The 20,853-nt window shown below is 43.4% G+C and overlaps 1 protein-coding gene across 1 annotated transcript in view; it reads left to right on the forward strand.

Moving 5' to 3' along the window:
• The window catches only part of waplb (WAPL cohesin release factor b), a 50,785-nt gene that overhangs the window by 12,357 nt on the left and 17,575 nt on the right, over positions 1-20,853 (forward strand). Inside the window, exons 3-9 of the mRNA XM_061707653.1 lie at positions 1,460-2,198; positions 5,328-5,710; positions 11,025-11,149; positions 16,837-16,932; positions 17,055-17,225; positions 19,201-19,337; positions 19,438-19,549. Of these exons, the coding sequence (XP_061563637.1) occupies positions 1,460-2,198; positions 5,328-5,710; positions 11,025-11,149; positions 16,837-16,932; positions 17,055-17,225; positions 19,201-19,337; positions 19,438-19,549 (1,763 nt within the window). The remainder of the gene's footprint in view (positions 1-1,459; positions 2,199-5,327; positions 5,711-11,024; positions 11,150-16,836; positions 16,933-17,054; positions 17,226-19,200; positions 19,338-19,437; positions 19,550-20,853) is intronic.

Consider the following 20,853-nt stretch of genomic DNA (forward strand, 5'->3'; position numbering starts at 1 on the left):
TGTATGTACTGGGTTAAGGCGGATTTATGGTTCAGCGTTACTCAACGCGTAGCCTACGGCTTAGACTGCGTCGATTTAACGCGGAACAATAATTTTGGCTTTAGAGGGGGAACATATAGGAGAACGGATCAGAAGAATATAGAGTGGATTAAAAACAAAAGTTAAGCACTGAGCTACATGTGTCTCCGTCTGGGCCATTGCAGACTCATTGCCTGAGCATGGCATGTTACAAAAACCAAACATACCCGCCGCCTCTTTCCTTTTACGTGCGCGGCATCAGTGCGTTGTGCCGCATTAAATGTAGTCCGGGCGTAATACGATGCTTTGAGCTGCAAAATTAAACGATTCCTCGAGGCAGAGAAAATTCCTCGATCATTTTTTGTAATAGAATTACTCTAATTATTCGAGGAATCGTTTCAGCCCTAGACGAGACGCAATGAAAAGGCTGGTCATGTGACGATAACGATGATTAAATATATAATGCAATATCGTAGAGGAATAAAAACTCTGCTAAAATGTGTCTTCATTTTCTTTGACCAAAACCAGACGAAATGTTCTACCAAAGATCCTTAATGTCCATGTTTTCAGTAGTTTCTCTGGTTTAGTTCTGCTGGGTGACGTTAGTCCTCAATCCCAGTCGCTGCAGCGGGGAATCAGATCCAGAAGATGCAGCTGCAGAGTTAGAGGCTGATGCCGTTAACGCAGAGCTCTAGATTCACGTTGATTAAAAACAAAGTTACATATAGAAAGGGGCCAATGGCCGGCCACGCTGGGATCAGCTCTGGGGGGGAGAAGAAGCAGAGACTTTGGATCCACTTTCCTACATAGACGTGGAAAAGAAAACCCAATGTGTCGTCGAAATAGAAAAAGATGGGGAGGAATGCGGAAAAATAAATATATTGTAAACTCAAATTAGAGTCTTCTGTATCTGGAATGAATGTATTCTTGAGTCTATAAGGTAACAATAATATAATAATAAAATGGTCCTGGACAATTCTGACTAAAATGCTCAGACTTTTAGTTGACTGAAACTTGACATGACTAAAAGGAGAATGAACGTGACTAAAACTAATGAAAACTAAAATGATAGCTGGACCCAAAGACTAGACTAAAACTAAAATTGTAACATGCTGACAGAAACAACACTAGTCATGTGACAGGAAATGATCCCAAACCCAGCAGCAGATCTACATCCGAACCATGAAAAATAAAAGAATCCAGGTTCTGTTACGACCCGGTCCAGGTTGAGACCTGAACCGGGTGGAGATGCTGTGGTGGGACCGTCAGGAGGTAAATAGTTGCACGGTGAATAAAGCTGTGGTGGTGTTTGTTCTGTCCTGTTAAACCCAGGATGCGGGTGGACCGTAGAAACATCTGATTGTGTGAACTGGTTCTGCTGAAACACTGAGTCCGTTTTCGTGTCCGGTTTTGTTTGACGCCTGACTGTGTCTCTTCTCAGGGAAGTCCAGGCAGAGCCTCTCCCTCGGCTCGGAGAACCAGCACAGCTATTCGTGGTACCAAAACGCCTCCGAGAGCGACAAGAAGCCCCTGGCCCAGACCACCACCCTGAAGACCGGCTCCAAGGCAGAACCCGCCTACGACGCCTGGGATGCCATCGTGGGCCTGCGGCCTCCTTCGCCCACCCAGGAACCCCGTAACCCGGCGCCCACGCTCTCCTGGGCCCTGACGGGGATGGGCTCGGGCCGCCTGGACCCGGTGCAGACCCGGTATGAGAAGCCCCCGTCCCCCCTGCAGCACCAGAGTCCCGGCCGCGACGGCGACCTAGCGGGGGATCCGGACCTCGTGGAGATGTCGGATTTCTCCCAGATATCCACGTCTTTATCACTGGAGAGAAACTCTAACTGTCGGACGTACAGGCGGCCCAACAAACAAGGGTCCGCCAAAGCCTCGGACCCGGGCGGCTCGTCCGGCTCCGTGTTCGGCACGGACCTCCCCAAATCCAGGACAGACGGCAGCAACACCAAAACGGGGGCGGGCCGGGGCCGGGCCCGGGACTACACGGTGCTGCACCCGTCCTCCGTGTCCATGTGCAACGTCACCATCCAGACCCGGGCCGCGGAGGAGTACAGCGCCGAGGCGGCGCCCGCCGGCGGCAGCAGCAGCGCCGGGTCTGATAGTACGACACCGCTTGGGGAGGCGGGGTGGCAGCGGAAGAAGACGGAACCGCAGAATCCAAGGTAGAGTAACGCACAATGACATTAAGGCCCCGTTTACACGGGGCAAAAACGGAGGCGTTTTCATGCGTTTTGGCCGTTCGTTTACACGTAAACGCAGCTCAAAGCCCCCAAAAACGATCATTTCTGAAAACTCCGGCCAAAGTGGAGATTTTCAAAAACTCCGTTTTCACGTTTGCGTCTAAACGGAGGAAAACGGAGGAAAACAGAGATTTAAGCTTCAGAACGTCACATTATGCACCAGAAACTCACCAGCGTCATGTGTGCGACCTGTGTTTACAATTAGTTTGGCCACCGTCAATATTTTCTTGTATTTTACCTGTTTTATATTCTAAAGTCACACTTAAAAGTAACTCCCCCCCCCCCGTCCAGCCTCCTGCTCATTCAAGCCTGTGAGCGCGTCAGCCAGCAGCATGAAGCCTGAATTATGGTTCCGCGTTAAATCGACGGCGTAGGGTACGCGGCGACGCGCATCGTACGTGCGCGTCGCCGCGTACCTTACGCCGTAGGCTCTGCGTTGGTATAACGCGGAACCATAAATCAGCCTTAACTGGAAGTTACACACGTGTCATTTGTTGATGTTTTTCCAGGATTCTGATTGGCTGGCATGACGTTAACAGCGTTTTCATACGGGTCCGTGTAAACGAGGATTTTTTTGAAAACGTAGAGGGGAAAATATCCGTTTTTGTAAATACCCGGCTACGTGTAAACGTGGCCTAAGTAGGGCTGGGGATCGATTCCGATGTCAAGAATCGACTCGATTCAGAATCGATTACCAGGATCCGATCCGATTTTGATTTGGGTTAGTGTTATTAAAACTGTTTTTTGAGCTGTTGCATGAATTATATGACTAGCGTATTAATACTAGTATTATATTGAGATTCAACAGCAAGTATTGGCAGCTTATGATGGGTGTAAAGACCAATCACCTCCCAGAATACTGATATACAGGACTGTCTCAGAAAATTTTAATATTGTGATTTTCTGTAATGCAATTACAAAAACAAAAATGTCATACATTCTGGATTCATTACAAATCAACTGAAATATTGCAAGCCTTTTATTATTTTAATATTGCTGCTGATCATGGCTTACAGCTTAAGAAAACTCAAATATCCTATCTAAAAAAAATTTGAATATTCTGGGAATCTTAATCTTAAACTGTAAGCCTTAATCAGCAATATTAAAATAATAAAAGGCTTGCAATATCTCAGTTGATTTGTAATGAATCCAGACTGTATGACATTTTTTTTTTTATTACATTACAGAAAATAAAGAACTTTATCACAATATTCAAATTTTCTGAGACAGTCCTGTAACCTTCAGAAACATTGTGAGGGGCAGAATTATCAAACAGATCCAGGGCTGCAAACAGAGGCCATATGAAATCGGTCTAATTTTTCCCACATTCAGTTAAAATGTTTTCCATTTTTGGTGTGTTTTTTTTAGTTTTTGAGAATTTGGTTTTTAGCATCTTATGCAAATTTAAGAAGAACACTTACAGAGACACAAAGGAGGCTGATGATCATGTACTTTAACGGCAACGTCTGTAATGGGTGGGATCATAATTTTGTATTGCAGGTTCAAAAAGCAAGTATTTTCCAGCATGAACAGTCCTGGGGAAGCTGCTCCGTACCTGGGAGTAAACTGTGGTTCTGCAGCTTCTGCACTGGTTTCTCAGGCGGCTCCTTCGACATGTTTGTTTTGTTCATGAGGGCAGCGGGGGCGGGAGGGGGAAGAGAAGGGCGCAGTGTCCCCAGCTTTTAGTGACCCCTCTGGCAGCATTTTCTCCAAAGAAAAGTTCATTAAGTCGCATATTTTTAGACGCACATTTTAAGCCGTTCAGGAGTTTTAAAAACCAGCGCTTTGTTAACGCTAACGCTACTCTTCGACGCCATGTTCATTGTTTGATAGTTTCACACCACGCGCATGTGTGAATTAAATGACGTGACTACTGGGATTAAAGTTCACCGGGCGAAAATGTAATGATGAAAAAAAATCTTTAGATATACGAATCGATTTTTAGGAATTAATGAGAATCGATTTAGAATTGGAAATCGATTTTATTTTTAATTTTTTCTCAGGCCTACTCTTAAGGGTTACAGAAATAAGGCCCGGGTCGGGAGAGGGCTGGCGTAGCCGCCTCCCCTGGTGATTTAATGTCCTGATAAATGTATCACGGCTTGTCAAAGCTCACGATTCTTGTTTTCCTGTTTTGCCAATAACGGGTAGATGAAATGGAGCACGATTGAATCGCCCCTCTGTTGACTGATGGGTCACGTCGCCTCGTTTTAAACCATCTCACACGGTCTAATGTTTGTATCAGTCATCTGATCTTCGTGTAGTAGTCCAGCTCGACCCATGGGCCCCCGGGCACCTCGTTGTGTCAAGTTTGATTTTAAAAAAAAAAAGAGTGTGGTGCCTTCGCTGGCACCAGAACAGTGTGTGTGTGTGTGTGTGTGTGTGTGTGTTCTATATAAGAATTACATATTCATTCAGAAAAGTATTTTTTTTCTCCTTTCTTCCCTTTTCTTTTTTTTCCTTTTCTCTTTCCCCTTTCTTTTTCTTTTTATTGAAGAGTGCGTGTGTGCGTGTGTGCAATTTGTTTGGTTCTCTAAAAAAAATAGGGCGATTGGTTCTCAGGAAAAATGGAAATTAAAAATAAATAAATAAAAACTTTACTTATCCTCTAATGGAAACTTAGAGGTGTTGAAGGAAAGAAAAAATAAAGGAGAGTTCTGGCAAATATTTACTTCAAAATCTAAAATATCCCCCAAAATTGGAGGAAAGCTTGTTTGACATTGTGGTTTTGATACTGATTTCTGCCCCTTTAGTCATTTATTATTATTATTATTGTTGTTATTTTAAATTTATTTCTAAAAGAAGAAGAAAAAACCGAGCAACCGTACGTCACCGGTCGGTGTGAAACTGAACTTACACATCCGCTCGTACTTTCTCCCCTTACTTAATTGCTTAATAGCTAATTTAATAAGTTACTCCTATAATCTGTCACGTGGTGGACAGACTGTTTGACAGTGAAACACTGCAGGTGGGAGAAGCATCAGCTCCTCGGGCTTTCATTCACACCCAGGTTTTGTACTAAACGCTGGTCCTCTTGTGCTCTGTGTGCAGACTCAGGCAGACCCAGACCAAGTCCAAGAAGGACACGAAGCCGGACCTGTTTGGGTTCGACGACACAGAATCCCGGCAGGAGGACGAGAACTCCGACGGCACCGGCCGACCCTCCAACTACAAGATCAAGTACTTCGGCTTCGACGACATGAGCGACAGTGATGGCGCGGAGGACGACGACGACGGGGGTTCTAAAGAGAGGAGGAGGGCGGAGAAGGCCGCTGTCTCCATGGTTACCCCGGTGGTGACCATAGAGGAAGAACTGAGTGACGATGATGATGTACCAGATCCGTTCGAGAGGCTGGAGACTCGAGAAAAGCTGCTGGTGGAGGAGAGCAACGCAATGTGGAACGCTGAGAGGCAGCAGGGCCGGATACGAACAGGTTAGCTCACTCACTCACTCACTCACTCACTCACTCACTCACTCACTCACTCACTCACTCACTCACTCACTCACTGCACTGGTGTTTGGTGCATTTCACACTTAGGCCTTCAGTGATGTCAAACTTAGTCAATAATAACCTTTCATTATGCAGCATTTATAACACCGGGACTGGAGAGAAGTTAGAAACACACTTAAAGGAGCTGTATGTAAGAGCAATAATAAAACGAATCATAAAATGACCCCGATATGTCAACAGACATTTAAAAATCATGTTCATTTCAAATACTTATGTCACTGACAACAGCACTCAAGCCAGGATATTCCAGTTTAAAAAGAGGAGTTGCAGCCCTCAACTGATGTTTATGTTGTCATTTTTTGTTTTGGCCTGAAGCTCCACCCTCCACCTATCTCCCAATCACCAAGTCAGTATTGTTTCTGAAGCTCCACCCTCCACCTATCTCCCAATCACCAAGTCAGTATTGTTTCTGAAGCTCCACCCTCCACCTATCTCCCAATCACCAAGTCAGTATTGTTTCTGAAGCTCCACCCTCCACCTATCTCCCAATCACCAAGTCAGTATTGTTTCTGAAGCTCCACCCTCCACCTATCTCCCAATCACCAAGTCAGTATTGTTTCTGAAGCTCCACCCTCCACCTATCTCCCAATCACCAAGTCAGTATTGTTTCGGCATCCGGGTTGCCAGCTCGGCTCTAATTATGGCAGCCATGGCAGCCTACGTTCCTGCTGCATTCTGCAGCCTACCTGGCAACCTCTGGTCGGGGGGAGGAGGGGGAGGGTACACGCCGCTCAACAATATTTTGAAAGTGACTGCAGTACCAGTTTTGGACATTTCTTACAGACGGCTCCTTTAAACTCTAGGAGGCGTTGCTTCACCTCAGTTGTGTACAAAATGGACTGTTATCAACAAACCTGCATCAGCAATTAAAACATATCTGGTATTCTAGTGTCAACACTTAAAAAATAAAATAAAAGGGTATTTAAAATCATCTTTTTGTTAAAAAAATTAAAAAAAGCTTCAAACAATGAGAAATGAGAAAACTGACTTATATGCTTCTGCCCTGTTGTTGCTGGTACATCCGAGTTATAAAAAAAATATATATTTCTAAAAAGTTTTATTAAATGAGTCCACAAAGAATATGCAAGCTTTAAAAGGAACCCTGGCTATTAAGACATGTAGTCCCTAATTAGCCACAATTGTTCTCTTATACTAAAATGTGTTGTTAGAAACACACAAAATAATCTAATTGCTGTAAAAATCTACAATGTTTATCACATATTTTGACCATGGATCTATTATAAAACTGGATGGGAAATTGAAAATGGCCGCCCATTCATTTCAATGCATTTTGCTCACTCAGCGCATACGCTGAAAAAGTTCCTGACTTCCGGGTTTACTTCCGCGTTATGCGGCCCATAGAGCATGCGCAGTTGAGTCACCTCCCATGATGCTCTGGGGCCTCCCATCATGCCCCGGGGCAATGACGCGAATATTAATATAATATGTATTAATATAATATATAAATTAATGTATATTATTACATGTATAGTATTACATATATTATTAATGTATTAATATAATATAATTACATAATATATATTAATATAAAACATCCGTGGAATGCACGGACACGTGACGTCACGCCCAGAAAGAGACTTTTCTTTTCTTTGACTTTTCTGGCCGTTATAAAACATTTTTGACTGATATAAAGTCCATGATTTAAAAAAAATATAGAATACAAAGATTAGTAATTGCCGGTGATTACAGCTAGAGGTGTCCTGTCAACAGTTTTAGAGGCTTCTCTTTTACTATTGCGGTCTATGGGAAAAAAGCTTTCTGGGCCACATGGGATTTTTGGTTGCAGTACCGCGGCTGGCCACTGGAAAAAATCGGCGTGCCTTCTGACTGCCAGACCCGGGGGCTGATTTTGACCTGCGGGAGGCGCCATGTTTTACCTGCGCAATGCATTCTGGGGGCGATGACGTGCGAGCGGTGGCTCTGGGAAGATAAGCCGCGTTAGTTTAACTGGGACAGGTATCCACAACATAGATGAGCAGCACTCTCCCGGCCGTGGAGGCTGACGAGGGAGCCCATAAGACGTTTCGGTTCAGGGAAACTGGATCAAAGTTCTGTGATGCACGGGAGATCTGCAAAAATGATCAATGTCGTGCGCATCTTACCAGTGCATTAGGCTCCTGCGTAGACTGCGTAGCCTACGGCGTAGACTGCGTAGCCTACGGCGTACACTGCGTAGCCTACGGCGTAGACTGCGTAGCCTACGGCGTAGACTGCGTAGCCTACGCCGTAGCCTGCGTAGCCTACGCCGTAGACGGCGTAGCCGGGGCTTTAGAGCCTGCAGCGCACCGCCATCCGCTCTCCGCTCTGGCCGGGATGGAGACGCCGGTGGGCAATATGCACGTTTGGGTGAGCATAGCCCACCCCTGCCCCCCCCCTAAAACCGGCCTCGGGGCTGTGTCCACCGTTTGATGACAGACCAGAGGCTGAGGGGACTGGCCCGGGACTTTGACGAAACGGGAGGCGCAGACTTCGCTTCAAATAGGCAAGAACATCTTTATTTAATTTAATGACACCAGATCTGGCTGGGGTTTTTATTGTAGCATCGGCTATCTGCTAGTTGAAACGTGTGGTCGGTTAGTCTATCTGAGTTTTATGGTGTTTTTGTAGTTCGTGCTGTATGGTGCGGCACTTTTTTTTTTTTTTTTTACTTTTTTGTAGGTGCGCCGTCACCTGTTTAGCTGTGTTTTCATCTGTTTCTGGGTGTCAAAACAGTGGACGGGGGTTAGCAGGAGCTACCCAGAATGTAAACAACAATGGCGACCTACTAGTTAAATTATATTTTCAAATTTTATAAAAACGAAGACATCAACAAGGTTTTTTATATCACATTGTTATAATTGATACCAACATTTATCTTTTAAGACCTACATGTCTTAATAGCCAGGGTTCCTTTTAACAAGATTGTACAATAAATTGCAGACAAATATCAGAAAGACACTAACAAGACGCCCAAACTTTGGCGACAGCGACACAATAAACAAGTCTCTTTGTGAAAAACATTTTCATGTCAGAACGTGACGTCACAGCTTTCTGTGACCCGTTGCTCTGAGTTCAACCACGCAGCTTCAGATTATTTACTTACATTGCAGAAGAGCAAGATTTTTTTTTTGTTCCATTCTCAGTATATTTGTCACATTAGTTTGTTATTATGGATTTGATATGAACGGAATAAATTATAAAAACATATTAAACGTGAAACAAAATGTTTGCTCACCAAAACTGTCGTGGCTCAAACTAGCAAGTATCGATATCCAATCACAGGACGCGTAAATGTTCAACGTGAGGCCTTACTGACACAACTCGTGATCTGATTGGCTATCGCAACTATCAATCAACTGTATTTGTTCACTCAGTCTACAGACGCCCACAATGTTGATTCTGAAGGCAGATTTCATACAGCCTGGCAACATAAGATAGCTGCTTTCTGATTGGATAAAAACTAACCAAAAACAACAGGACTGGAAGGAGCAGAATATGACATGAAGAGAATATGAATACTTTGATATTTAGGGGAAAGTAAATAAAAAATGTTATGAACCTTTATCAGGATTTCCGGTTATGTTAGGCCAGCAGAGAAGGCCCAGCCAGTGCCTGAACCTGGCTTCATTGCCATGTTTTTTTATCACGTCGAAGCCTAAATGTCAGATTGACATGCAAGTGAGAGGTTCCTTGGTCGATGGTGGGGACGAGGCAGCGCCACGGGTCAGGGGCGGGGTTTTTGGGTAAATAACGGACTGCGCTGAGCAAAAGTGGAGGGTTGCATACAGCTATACTTACTACAAAAACTGGTTTGACTCACTGGCCACGGTGATGGCATGATTACGTCGGCTCGAGACGAGACCGGAGCTCATTTTCTTTGTCTTTACTCGTAAACATCACCGTCTGGACTGAGGCAGGTAATCACCTGCAGAGGTCTGTGGTTCGATGTCCTCAGACAGCGACGGGTTTCCAACCAGATGCAACGACCAAATAACACATTGGAGAATATGTTCACTTGAAATCATCGACGTGAAGGTTTGACTGGACCCACAAATAAAGTTGCTTTCATCAACAAAAATCATGACTTAATATCGTCGTCAACGAACCTTTTATCTCCTCAGGAAAATGAGACGAGACGCAACGAAAATAATGGTCATGTGACGATAACGATAATTAAATATATAGTTTTATATCGTAGAGGAATAAAAACGAGACTGAAATGTAGATTACAAAACAAAAACTCTGCTAAAATGTGTCTTCATTTTCATTGACCAAAACGAGACGAAATGTTCTACCAAAGATCCTTAATGTCCATGTTTTCAGTAGCTTCTCTGGTTTAGTTCTGCTGGGTGACATCACGTCCTCAATCCCAGTCGCTGCAGCGGGGAATCAGATCCAGAAGATGCAGCTGCAGAGTTAGAGGCTGATGCCGTTAACGCAGAGCTCTAGGTTCACGTCAGTTAAAAACAAAGTTACATAGAGAAAGGCCCTGATGGCCACGCAGGGATCTTCTCTGGGGCTGGAGAAGAAGAAGAGACTATCTTTGGATACACTTTCCTACATAGACGTGGAAAAGAAAACCCAATGTGTCGTCGAAAAAGAAAGACGGGGAGAAATGCGGAAAAATAAACATATTGTAAACTCAAATTAGAGTCTTCTGTATCTGGAATGAATGTATTGTTGAGTCTATATAGTAACAATAATATAATAATAAGATAACCTTGTTTGGCTTAAGGTTTTTCTCCCACTAGGGGAGTTTTTACCTGCCATTGTTTATGTAATAACTGCTCGGGGGTCATGTTCTGGGTATGGGTCTCTGGAAAGCGTCTAGAGACAACTCTGTTGTATTAGACGCTATATAAATAAAATTGAATTCAATTCAATTCAATTGTAAAATGGGTTTGGCTAAATACAATCTTTGTGCATTTTAGTCAGAATTGTCCAGGACCATTTTAGTCTAGTTTTAGTCAGACTTTTAGTCGACTGAAACTTGACACGACTAAAAGGAGAATGAACGTGAATAAAACTAATGAAAACTTAAATGAAAGCTTGACCCAAAGACTAGACTAAAACAGGCTGAAACAAAAACAACACTACCCACGAGACCACGTAGAAGTGGAAGTAAGAGCTGTTTGGTTTTTAAAGAGAAGGTTTTGTGGGGGGGTTTAGGGCTCTTGGTTGACTGGAATGGACCAGCATGAATCCTGGACGCTGACTGTGACTCTTCTCCTTGCAGATGTGCTGGACTTCTCCGAGGAAGGCCTCAGGGTGGTGGTTGCTGGTCCCCGGAGGCCGCCGCCCAGCAAGGCCACCGAGAAGAACCCAGACACCTTACGGAGGATCTTCAGCGCACAAAAAAAGGTCAGCACGGCGCTACCTGCGCCCGCGGTAAACGTGCATCATGTCGGCTCAGCACAAATATCCTCTAGCATTCTATTTCATGGTCACGTTGTTTCTGAATCATCCGTTTGGTTGGAGAAACATGTATAACATAACACTACATTTAGAAAGTGTTAGAGCTGTGTGTGTGTTTGTTCGAGGATGGAGGGGGGGGGCTCGTCTGTTATTGATCGGGGTGCTAATGGCCCGCTGCTGACTGGAGATTGGTCTTTATTGATCCTACAAGAAGCTGGCCGGATCAATGGCTTCAGTTTGCTGCAGTCGTGCACACTAAACTCGTATTTACCGTGAACGAGCCTCGGGGGTGTTTGTCCTCCCGGAAACAACGGATCGAGTCCTGGAGACCTGAAAGGCCGTGAGGAGAGCCGTCTCCTTTAGGACACATGGAGGATTTGACATTAACTTTATTTATCCATCAGAGTTTATCCGTGCCAGGAACTCGGCGGAGGTGTGGAAGCAAACAGAGAGCCGTGAAAGCGCATACAGCAGCAGACGCAGCGATCTCAGATCCTAATGTACTCCCCGTTTCTCAGTCTCCAGTTTCATGCCCTGACTCTAGAAATAACTGCTCGCTCGCTGAATTGCTTCTCCCTGTGGACTAACACCTCCTCCTCCTTCTGGTTTTAATACACCGTCCTCCCTCTAACACGAGTCCTGCAGCTCTCGCTCCGTCTTCCATCCACATAATTGAGATCAGGGAAGAGTCGAGCTCATTAGGAGAACAATAGTCCCTGCAAGGCCGTAAACCCAGTCAACTGAGCATCAGCGGTGGCAGCCAGCCAGAGTGGCTTCAGCCGAGCATTCTGGGAAATGTCTCGCGTCGGCAATAATGGCAAACCAGAAGCGAAATGATGCTTGTCAGGAAAAAGTGCCTCCTCTTAGCAGGAACCTGTCAGCCCCGGTCCTGTGACCAAAGTTGCTTTCGTCAACGAAAATTATGACTAAATATCGTCGTCAACGAACTTTATCACCTGAGGAAAACGAGGCGAGACGCAACGAAAATACTGGTCATGTGACCATAACGATAATTAAATATATAATGCAATATCGTAGACGAATAAAAACCACACTAAAATGTAGATTACAAAATAAAAACTCCTTAATGTCCATGTTTTCAGTAGTTTCTCTGGTTTAGTTCTGCTGGGTGACGTTAGTCCTCAATCCCAGTCGCTGCAGCGGGGAATCAGATCCAGAAGATGCAGCTGACGCAGAGCTCTAGGTTCACGTAGATTAAAAAAAAAAGTTAAAGAGAGGAAGGGACCGATTGCCGGCCACGCAGGGATCTGCTCTGGGGCTGGAGAAGAAGAAGAAGAACCATCTTTGGATACACTTTCCTACATAGACGTGGAAAAGAAAACCCAATGTGTCGTCGAAAAAGAAAAAGACGGGGAGAAATGCGGAAAAATAAATATGTTGTAAACTCAAATTAGAGTCTTCTGTATCTGGAATGAATGTATTCTTCAGTCTATAAGGTAACAATAATATAATAATAAGATAACCTTGTTTGAATTGTAAAATGGGTTTGGCTAAATACAATCTTTGACTAAAATAAGACTAAAATGCTCAGACTTTTAGTCGACTGAAACTTGACACGACTAAAAGGAGAATGAACGTGACTAAAACTAATAAAAACTAAAATGATAGCTTGACCCAAAGACTAGACTAAAACTAGAATTGAAACATGCTGACAAAAACAACACAACCTGTGACCAAAGCAAGCGGCTCCACTTCATCTCAGGTCGGTACACCATCAGATGTGTGATTTGCAAATCTATTAAAGCTTCATTTTATTCACAGTAGCACAAAGAAAACATATCAGATGTTGAAGGTGGAATATCAGCTCATGTTGAGTTCAAAGGCAGCGACGCGTCCAGAAAGGTCGGAGGAGAGCAGCGTCCACCTCCAGCCTTTCCGTGTCCAGATAAACCTTTTTGAGACGTGTCGCTGCCATTAGAGTCAAAGTTACCTCTTCTTTTTTTTTCTTCTTATTCCTCAAATAAAATGCTTTTTCTGTGTTTTTAATCTGAGATTTGTAAATTAGGGTTCTTTTAAATTCTCTTTTTATAAATATTTCACAAAGGTCCACACATTCACAGAAACATCACAATTTCTCTCATCTCACCCTCTGACCCAATTGTTGCATAACCTGATGCATCTGAATTTCTGTAAGCGATACAAAGGCCATTAAGGACCCAAAAAAAGTAAATAAATGAAACAGAATACCAAATTAAACCTTGCTGTCACTCAAATCCCTTTACACAAGAGGAGAATATGAGAGAATAGATAAACTAACATGGACATTACAGTAACTGAATGATGATCCTACAGACACATTGTACCTTATCCATCTTTCCCACTTTCTCAGACATTAGTCCTGTTTCAATCTCTTTTTTACAGATCCTTAATTCAACTTTTTGTTCTTTTTTTTTTAAATAAACAATGAAAATTTTGTAGCAAGGTGAATTCAGTGTCCATATAAACAGGGCTGCACATAAGTGGGCCGCCAGAGCGCATGCGCCGTCAAAATCCACAGTGCGCTGTCAATCTTGTGCTGCGAAGCGCTTTTGCGTACCAACAGCTGGGGCTCATATTATTGGTTGTGGCCAGACCAGAATACTAATATTAAAACATCTATTGGGAGAGCTTTTCCCCAGAACTGCCACTCAAAGTTGGTACTGGGCTGGCCAATCACAGCGCGTCCGTTGCTGCGGTGGGTTGCGCAGGGAGAAAGGTAAGGATCAGTTTTACTGAACAAACCTAGACCCCGACAAGTCTCGTCAAAATGTCCAAGAAGCAAGCGCCATTAAGTAATTATTTTGGCGTTCCACCACCACCAACTACAAAGAGACGCCAAACTGAACCACTACCCGAATCAAACAGAAAACGTGTGTTCCGCCGAGAAGTGGCTGCATGATGTTACGCGGCGACGCGCACCGTACGTTCGCGCTCCGCGTATCCTACCCCGTAAGCTCTGCGTTGGTGCAACGCGGAACCATAAATCAGCCAGTGTCCGTCACTGCGTGCAGCAGTTACCTGCGCCAGCTGCTGCTCTCTAATTATGGCTCACAGTTTATGAAAACCCCAAATAAAAAATAAATTAGAGAATATTTTATGAAATCAATAAACAATTCCATCATCAAAATTATAACAAATAAAGGTTTAACATATCTTGCTTTGCATGTAATAAGACTAGGTAATATATTAGTTTCACCTTTTAAGTTGAATTATTGAAATATATTAACTTTTACACCATATTCTAGTTGAATTATTGAAATAAATTAACTTTTACACCATATGCTAGTTGAATTATTGAAATAAATTCACTTTTACACCATTTTCTAGTTGAATTATTGAAATAAATTAACTTTGTAAAGGACCATATTGAGCCATTCATCTTTATAAGTGAATAAATATCGTTTTGCCTATAACTTATTCCTGCATCCCTCTTTTATCGATCCGGCGAGACGGGTCACCGCGTTTTTGGAGGCCCAAGTCACATATCCAGGGGCTCCTCTGAGCACCAGACCAAAATAATTATGTGCAGCCCTGCATATAAACCTTTTTGAGACGTGTCGCTGCTGTTACGGTCAATATTTTTTCTTTTTTCTGTGTTTTTTTTAAATCTGAGTTTCATAAAATTCAGTTTTTATTTACATTTTGCGCTTGTCAGAAACTAACTGGGTCAGAACTGGGAGGATTGGGCCATGCTGCCCGGCGGCGGGGGGGCGAGAGGGCGGCGTAGGTGTCCGTCTGTGTCATTCACATCACTGTAGCAGGCTTTAATTTGGTGTGTTGATGTCTGAAACTCTCCTTTTGTCTCTGCTTATTAGCCCCGCGGTGCTGCCCGCCCCCCCACCAGCGCTGCTGCCCCCCCCACCTCCCACCCTTTGTTTTTCCTCCCGACTGTCCCGGCAACCGCCGGCCTCGGGTTTGGCAGGGCGGCCCGGAGACGGGCCAAGCGCGGGGGTGGCGGGCGGCGTGGGGGGGGGTGGGTGTTTGTTTTAAGTGCGTCCTGCTGTTTGATCAGTGCTGGCGGACTTTCACCAGCTTCACGCGCTCCTACTTATCCTGTTAACTTTCCTGGGTTCACCCCGTCCCCCCGTCTGTCCATCTCCGCTCTTCCTTCCTGGAAAGTTTGTAGAATTAGAAAAGCCGAGTGGATCTGAGCTGTTACGGTGGATGTGATGGCTTCATGGTGTAATGAGGAAGGAGCTTTTGATCAGCCCTTCAATAAGAGGATGAGGAATCCTAGGAGACTGAAAAATGTGTTTCATGGTTGTAACTAAACTAACTAGTCCCAAAGTCCTTTAACAGAATAACCAGCCTCCAACACCCCCCTCCACCTCAGGGAAGGAATGAATAGTAAATACTGATTTAAATTGGACTTAATTTGGAGATGAAACCTGAATTTTAAATATTAAAGATACAATTATCAACTTGAAATTATAATTATAGGTATAATGGTAAACATTATTTACCATTATACCACGGTCTGTGTGAATACTCTATTCTGATTGGTTGGCAGGTGTAGGTTAAAAGTGATAACCTACACCTAGAAAACAAGTTCGGTCAAATTGCCTGATAACTTTAATATCATTGCGCTGGATCAACTGCCAGGTGGTAACCACGGCAACGGATATTCAGAGAAGAAGAGCCGGCTACCGCAGGACGGCGACATGAGTGATTTTGTAATTTCTTTTAATTTATTTGGTGAATTTAACAATTTTGATGGCTGGGATGCAAAAGAGGAGAGAAAAGAAAATAGCCGTGCGGAGCTGAGGGGACTAGAATATCTCCCGTTACTAAGTCGTATCTCTGGTCCGTCCTAGTTACTGGAGAAGTCAACACAGTGTCCATTGCATAAGGACCTTATGGGACGGTAGTGATTGTTCCAGGTATTAGTCAGACCCTCAGGTGTTACCAAGGAAACTGAGTTATGGCTTGTTAAAAAACTTTGTAACTTACCAGGTTACAACGGCTGCAGACGAGAGATTAAATAGTCGCTCAGCTGTGGCTTGTTATAAAACTAATGATTTCAACTGAAAACACATTAAAGCATGAATAACTGATTTTAATATTTATGTTTTTTGGTAAGTGACCGTGGTATAAGCGGGATAATGCCCTTCGAGGTGACATTATCATAAATATATGGACTTCGCGGAGGCAAACTGTCCTCCATTATCCCTTACTTATAGTAATCAGATTACACAGTATATCAGCATCACTGAAATGGACCTGATGGTTAATCAATCACAATGATATGCAAATATTATTCATATATTTATTCAAACAAGGCCATTATAAACACAAAACTGTAATTAAATACAGACACACGCAGATGCACCAAAACATTAAATCAGATGAAAAATAAAAATAGTTTACAAAACTGTACATTAACAAGAGGAAGAACTGCTGATCCCCAGATTCTGTCACCTTGGTGCAACGGACTCTCAATGATCCGAGTCCCAGAGACCCAAGACCGAGACAAGACCAGGACCACAAAAAAAGTGGTCTTGAAACCAAGACCGGTCTGGAGAACTAAAAGTCTACAATGCTGTTACTGAGTGTTTCCTATTCCGTCTCTTGCGGTGGCTGTTTGTTGAACCTTTGTTCAGGTGATTCTCTCACATTGTATGTTTGTGTTTCAGTCTCCCACCAAGGCCGTGTACAACGCCAGACACTGGGCGGTGGCTGGAGAAGAGGAACCTCCTCCAGCTTTCTTCTCACGATCACACGCAGCCCCTGTAAGAACACACACACACACACACACACACACACACACACACACACACACACACACACACACACACACGTGTGTCCATATCTAAGGAAGCAGCGATGCATTGTGGGTTCTCCGTCTCCCCAGGCGTCGGTGGCAGCCGGAGGCCCCAGCAAGGAGCCCCCAAAGCCCCAGAAGGACGACGGTGTGTTCAAAGCTCCTCCTCCTCCTCCCAAAGTCACCAAGTGTGTGACGTTCCCCACCGTGCCGTACCAGGACACCGTCACCGCCCTCAAGTGTCACAAAGAACACAAGGAGGTGAGCAAAGACCCGGACCGCCGTCCGTCCTCATGACAGAGAGGCGTCTCTGCTTGTCCTCCCAGCAGCAGTGGCGATGGGGCATGAAATATGCTTTATTCTTTCTGTAACCCCTGGTACCAGACATACCTGGGGTCGGATTCACCAATATGTTCTTAAGAACAATCTTAAGAAATGTCTTAAGATTTAAAATTAAGAAGTTTATAAGAAAGTTCTAAGAAATTCCTCAATATTTTCTTAACAACTGTCATTTCTTACGAATTTCTTATTTTTATTCTTATTTTTCCTACTTAAGAATTTCTTAAAATGTCATTGCATTGCAGGCGTCAACAAACAACATTTATACAGGTAGTTTGAGTCTTAACCGTCAGTCACTCACTAAACATGGAGAAGGAGAAAAAGAGATGCAGGAACTTTTCAAGGCAGGAGCTTGAGGTTACGGTGGATGAGATTAATGTGCGAAAAAAAATACTATTGGGGAAAATTAATAATAATTAACTACCACGCTAACTAACATGCTACCAAACAGTTAACAGGCTCTTTGTGTAATTAATTACAAAGTATATCCAAAAACTATGACCTACTAGTCTAAACTTGTCTAAAATGTGTTGAAAAAGGTGATATTAGGGGCTTATTATTATCATTATTATTACCTTTTCACAGAAGTAAATTTTAAGACAGGTCAAGGTTGTCTTAAAGTTAAGAAAAAAGTCAAGAACAAATTTGAGAACTTTTATTTCAAGAATACCATTTATTTTAGTTTTTTCTTAAGAAGAAAGTTGAGAAAATATTTAAGAACTTTTTTGGAGAATATGACTTCTTCTCTTTTTTCTTCTTAAGACTGAACTTAAAGGAGCTTGAGGCAGGATTTATGAAAAAAATCCGTATACGTTTTAAGTTTTCTAGTAATAATGTCAGATGAAGCGTTCCAAACCCAAAAAAATGAGCCCTCTAGTGTATCTCTCCGTTGCCTTGAACAGGCTTTGTGCTGCAAAATGTGCTGCAATTCGGGCCCAAATTTCCCGCGCTGTCCTGCGGATGTGACGTCACATGACGCTGCATGCACGTTCTCCCCGTTCTCCCGTGCCGGCTTCACTGTTGGCTGCAGTACCCCCGACGGCCGTCGTGGCGAAGAGTGGCGCTAGAGAGTCTCATTTCTTAAAAGGAGCCTCAAGCTCCTTTTAAGAAGAAAATGACACTTAAGAAGATTTTTTTTCTTAAGAACCTGGTACTGGACCTGGTACTGGATTAGAAACAACCACACCTACAAATACATCTGTTTTACACACTCACTATACAAGCCCACACACACACACATAAAGGTTTCCCGTGAGCGAAGTTTTGGAACTGAGTTCAGCGCCGGATGAAGATGCGATATATAAAATGATATATCTCAAAATCTAAAGTATGAATATATTCCAAATAAATTCCCTGTGTTTTGAAAGGCTTCTGTTATTTTTTTTTTCCATTGACAGTTTTGAGGGATCTAGTTATGGGATTTCTGTATTTAGAAAAATGTGTAAAAGTTTAAAAAACGATTTACAGTTTTTTGATAGTTATTTGCACTTTTTAGCAATTTATTTAGTTAGTATGGGTTTATAACATACAGATATTAAAGATTGGCTCATATGGCTTGTTGTTTTGATACAAAGCAAATAAAAATACTCCATAAAATGGCAGTATAGCATGTAAAAATGTAAAAACTTGCATAGGCGGACTTGTTCTATGGTAGGTCATAAAGGTTATCCCACCTGTTTCTCCAGGCTTCTCAACATCAGCAGTGGGACGGTTGTTTTGTGACCATCATGTTGATTTTATCTATTTTTTTTTTCCCAGGAGGGTTTTATTGTGTCTTTCTGTTAGTTATTATATGTGTGTTGTCTTTTATTGTGTTTCTTCTTTTGTGAAGCACCTTGTGACGTTCACTCCCGGGCTCCCCTGACTCCTCTTTCACCCCTGTCAACATGTTTTGCAGTTGTACACCGTCGTCCAGCATGTGAAGCACTTCAACGACGTGGTGGAGTTCGGAGAAAACCAGGAGTTCACCGACGACTTTGAGTACCTGGCTACCGGCCTGAAGAGCGGACAGCCGCTCAACACCCGATGCCTTAGGTGAGACCCGGCAGGCGCTCTGGTTGCATTTCCTAGTTTCCCCTGCTTGAACCTGCTGGGACAGTCGGGGAACGAACGTGTTTCTGCTCCGTGTGTCCAGCGTGATCAGCCTGGCCACCCGCTGCGCCATGCCCAGCTTCAGGATGCACCTCCGGGCCAGAGGGAAGGTGGCCCAGGTCTTCAAGACGCTGAACGACGCCCCGCAGCACCCGGTAACAACGCACCCAGCACACCTTCTGTCCTTACATATTATCCAAAAATGTATTCATTTTCTTTCTTTTCTTTTCTTTTGAGAGCGTTTATTTGACCGTCGGACGTGAGAACCAAATAAAAAACACTGACGTGGAACAGTTCTGTCTCTGTCTCAAACGAGGTTTTAAAGCTGGCCAATGAAATGTTCCGGCACTGTAACATCACAGACCGAGATTTGACTAGAACAGGGGTCGGCAACCCAAAATGTTGAAAGAGCCATATTGGACCAAAAACACAAAAAACAAATATGTCTGGAGCCGCAAAAAATGAAAAGTCTTGTATCAGCCTTAGAATGAAGGCAACACATGCTGCATGTATCTATATTAGTTATAACTGGGGGAAGATTTTTTTTTTCATTATGCACTTCGAGAAAAAGTGGAAATGTTGAGAAAAAAGTTGAAATGTTGAGAAAAAAGTCAAAATTTTGTGAATAAAGACGAAATGTTGAGAAATAAGTCAATGTCGAGAAAAAAGTCGAAATGTCGAGATTAATGTTGAAATACAATGTTGAGAAAAAAGTTGAAATGTTAAGAAAAAAGTTGAAATGTTGAGAAAAAAGTTGAAATGTGAGAAAAAAGTCGAAATGTCGAGAAAAAAGTCGAAATGTTTTGAAAAAAGTCAAAATGTCGAGATTAATGTTGAAGTACAATGTCGAGAAAAAAGTTGAGAAGTCGAGATTAAAAAGGAAAAGAAAAAGGAAGGAAAAAAAGGAACAAAAGAAGAAAGAGAAGAAAAAGGTCAAACATTTTTGAAAAAGCTCGACGAGCCACTAGGGCAGCGCTAAAGAGCCGCATGCGGCTCAAGAGCCGCGGGTTGCCGACCCCTGGACTAGAACTACCCAGGTTCCCCGGCTTTAGCTCCGCCCAGCTTCACATGATGATGATTTCTAAACCTCAGAAGTAATTGGTCTTCTGGAAGAGAGGGGTGGAGTCTCTAATCCCGCCCCCTAAAACCAACTGCTGTGTAAACGCTGGACCTACGGGAGACCTGCTGTACTCTCATCTCTGCCACATTTGGACCAAACAGACTTTTAATCCCCTCCGAAGGAAACTGACGGCTGGATAGTGATGGAGATCGGGACCTGGACCGGTCTCTCCTCCCGGTGGTGCAACACTCCGACTTTATTTCTCACGTTTGCACGTCGATAATCACTTTGGAACAACTTGTCTTTATTTCTGCAGGAGAGGAATCAGATTGTGATGCTTCATGTTTAAAATATAAGTTAATGCTCTTCACATTGTTATACTACCCATAATGCAATGCA

Source organism: Cololabis saira, chromosome 19 (assembly GCF_033807715.1).
Source record: "Cololabis saira isolate AMF1-May2022 chromosome 19, fColSai1.1, whole genome shotgun sequence".
In the NCBI taxonomy this organism is placed as follows: Eukaryota; Metazoa; Chordata; class Actinopteri; order Beloniformes; family Belonidae; genus Cololabis; species Cololabis saira.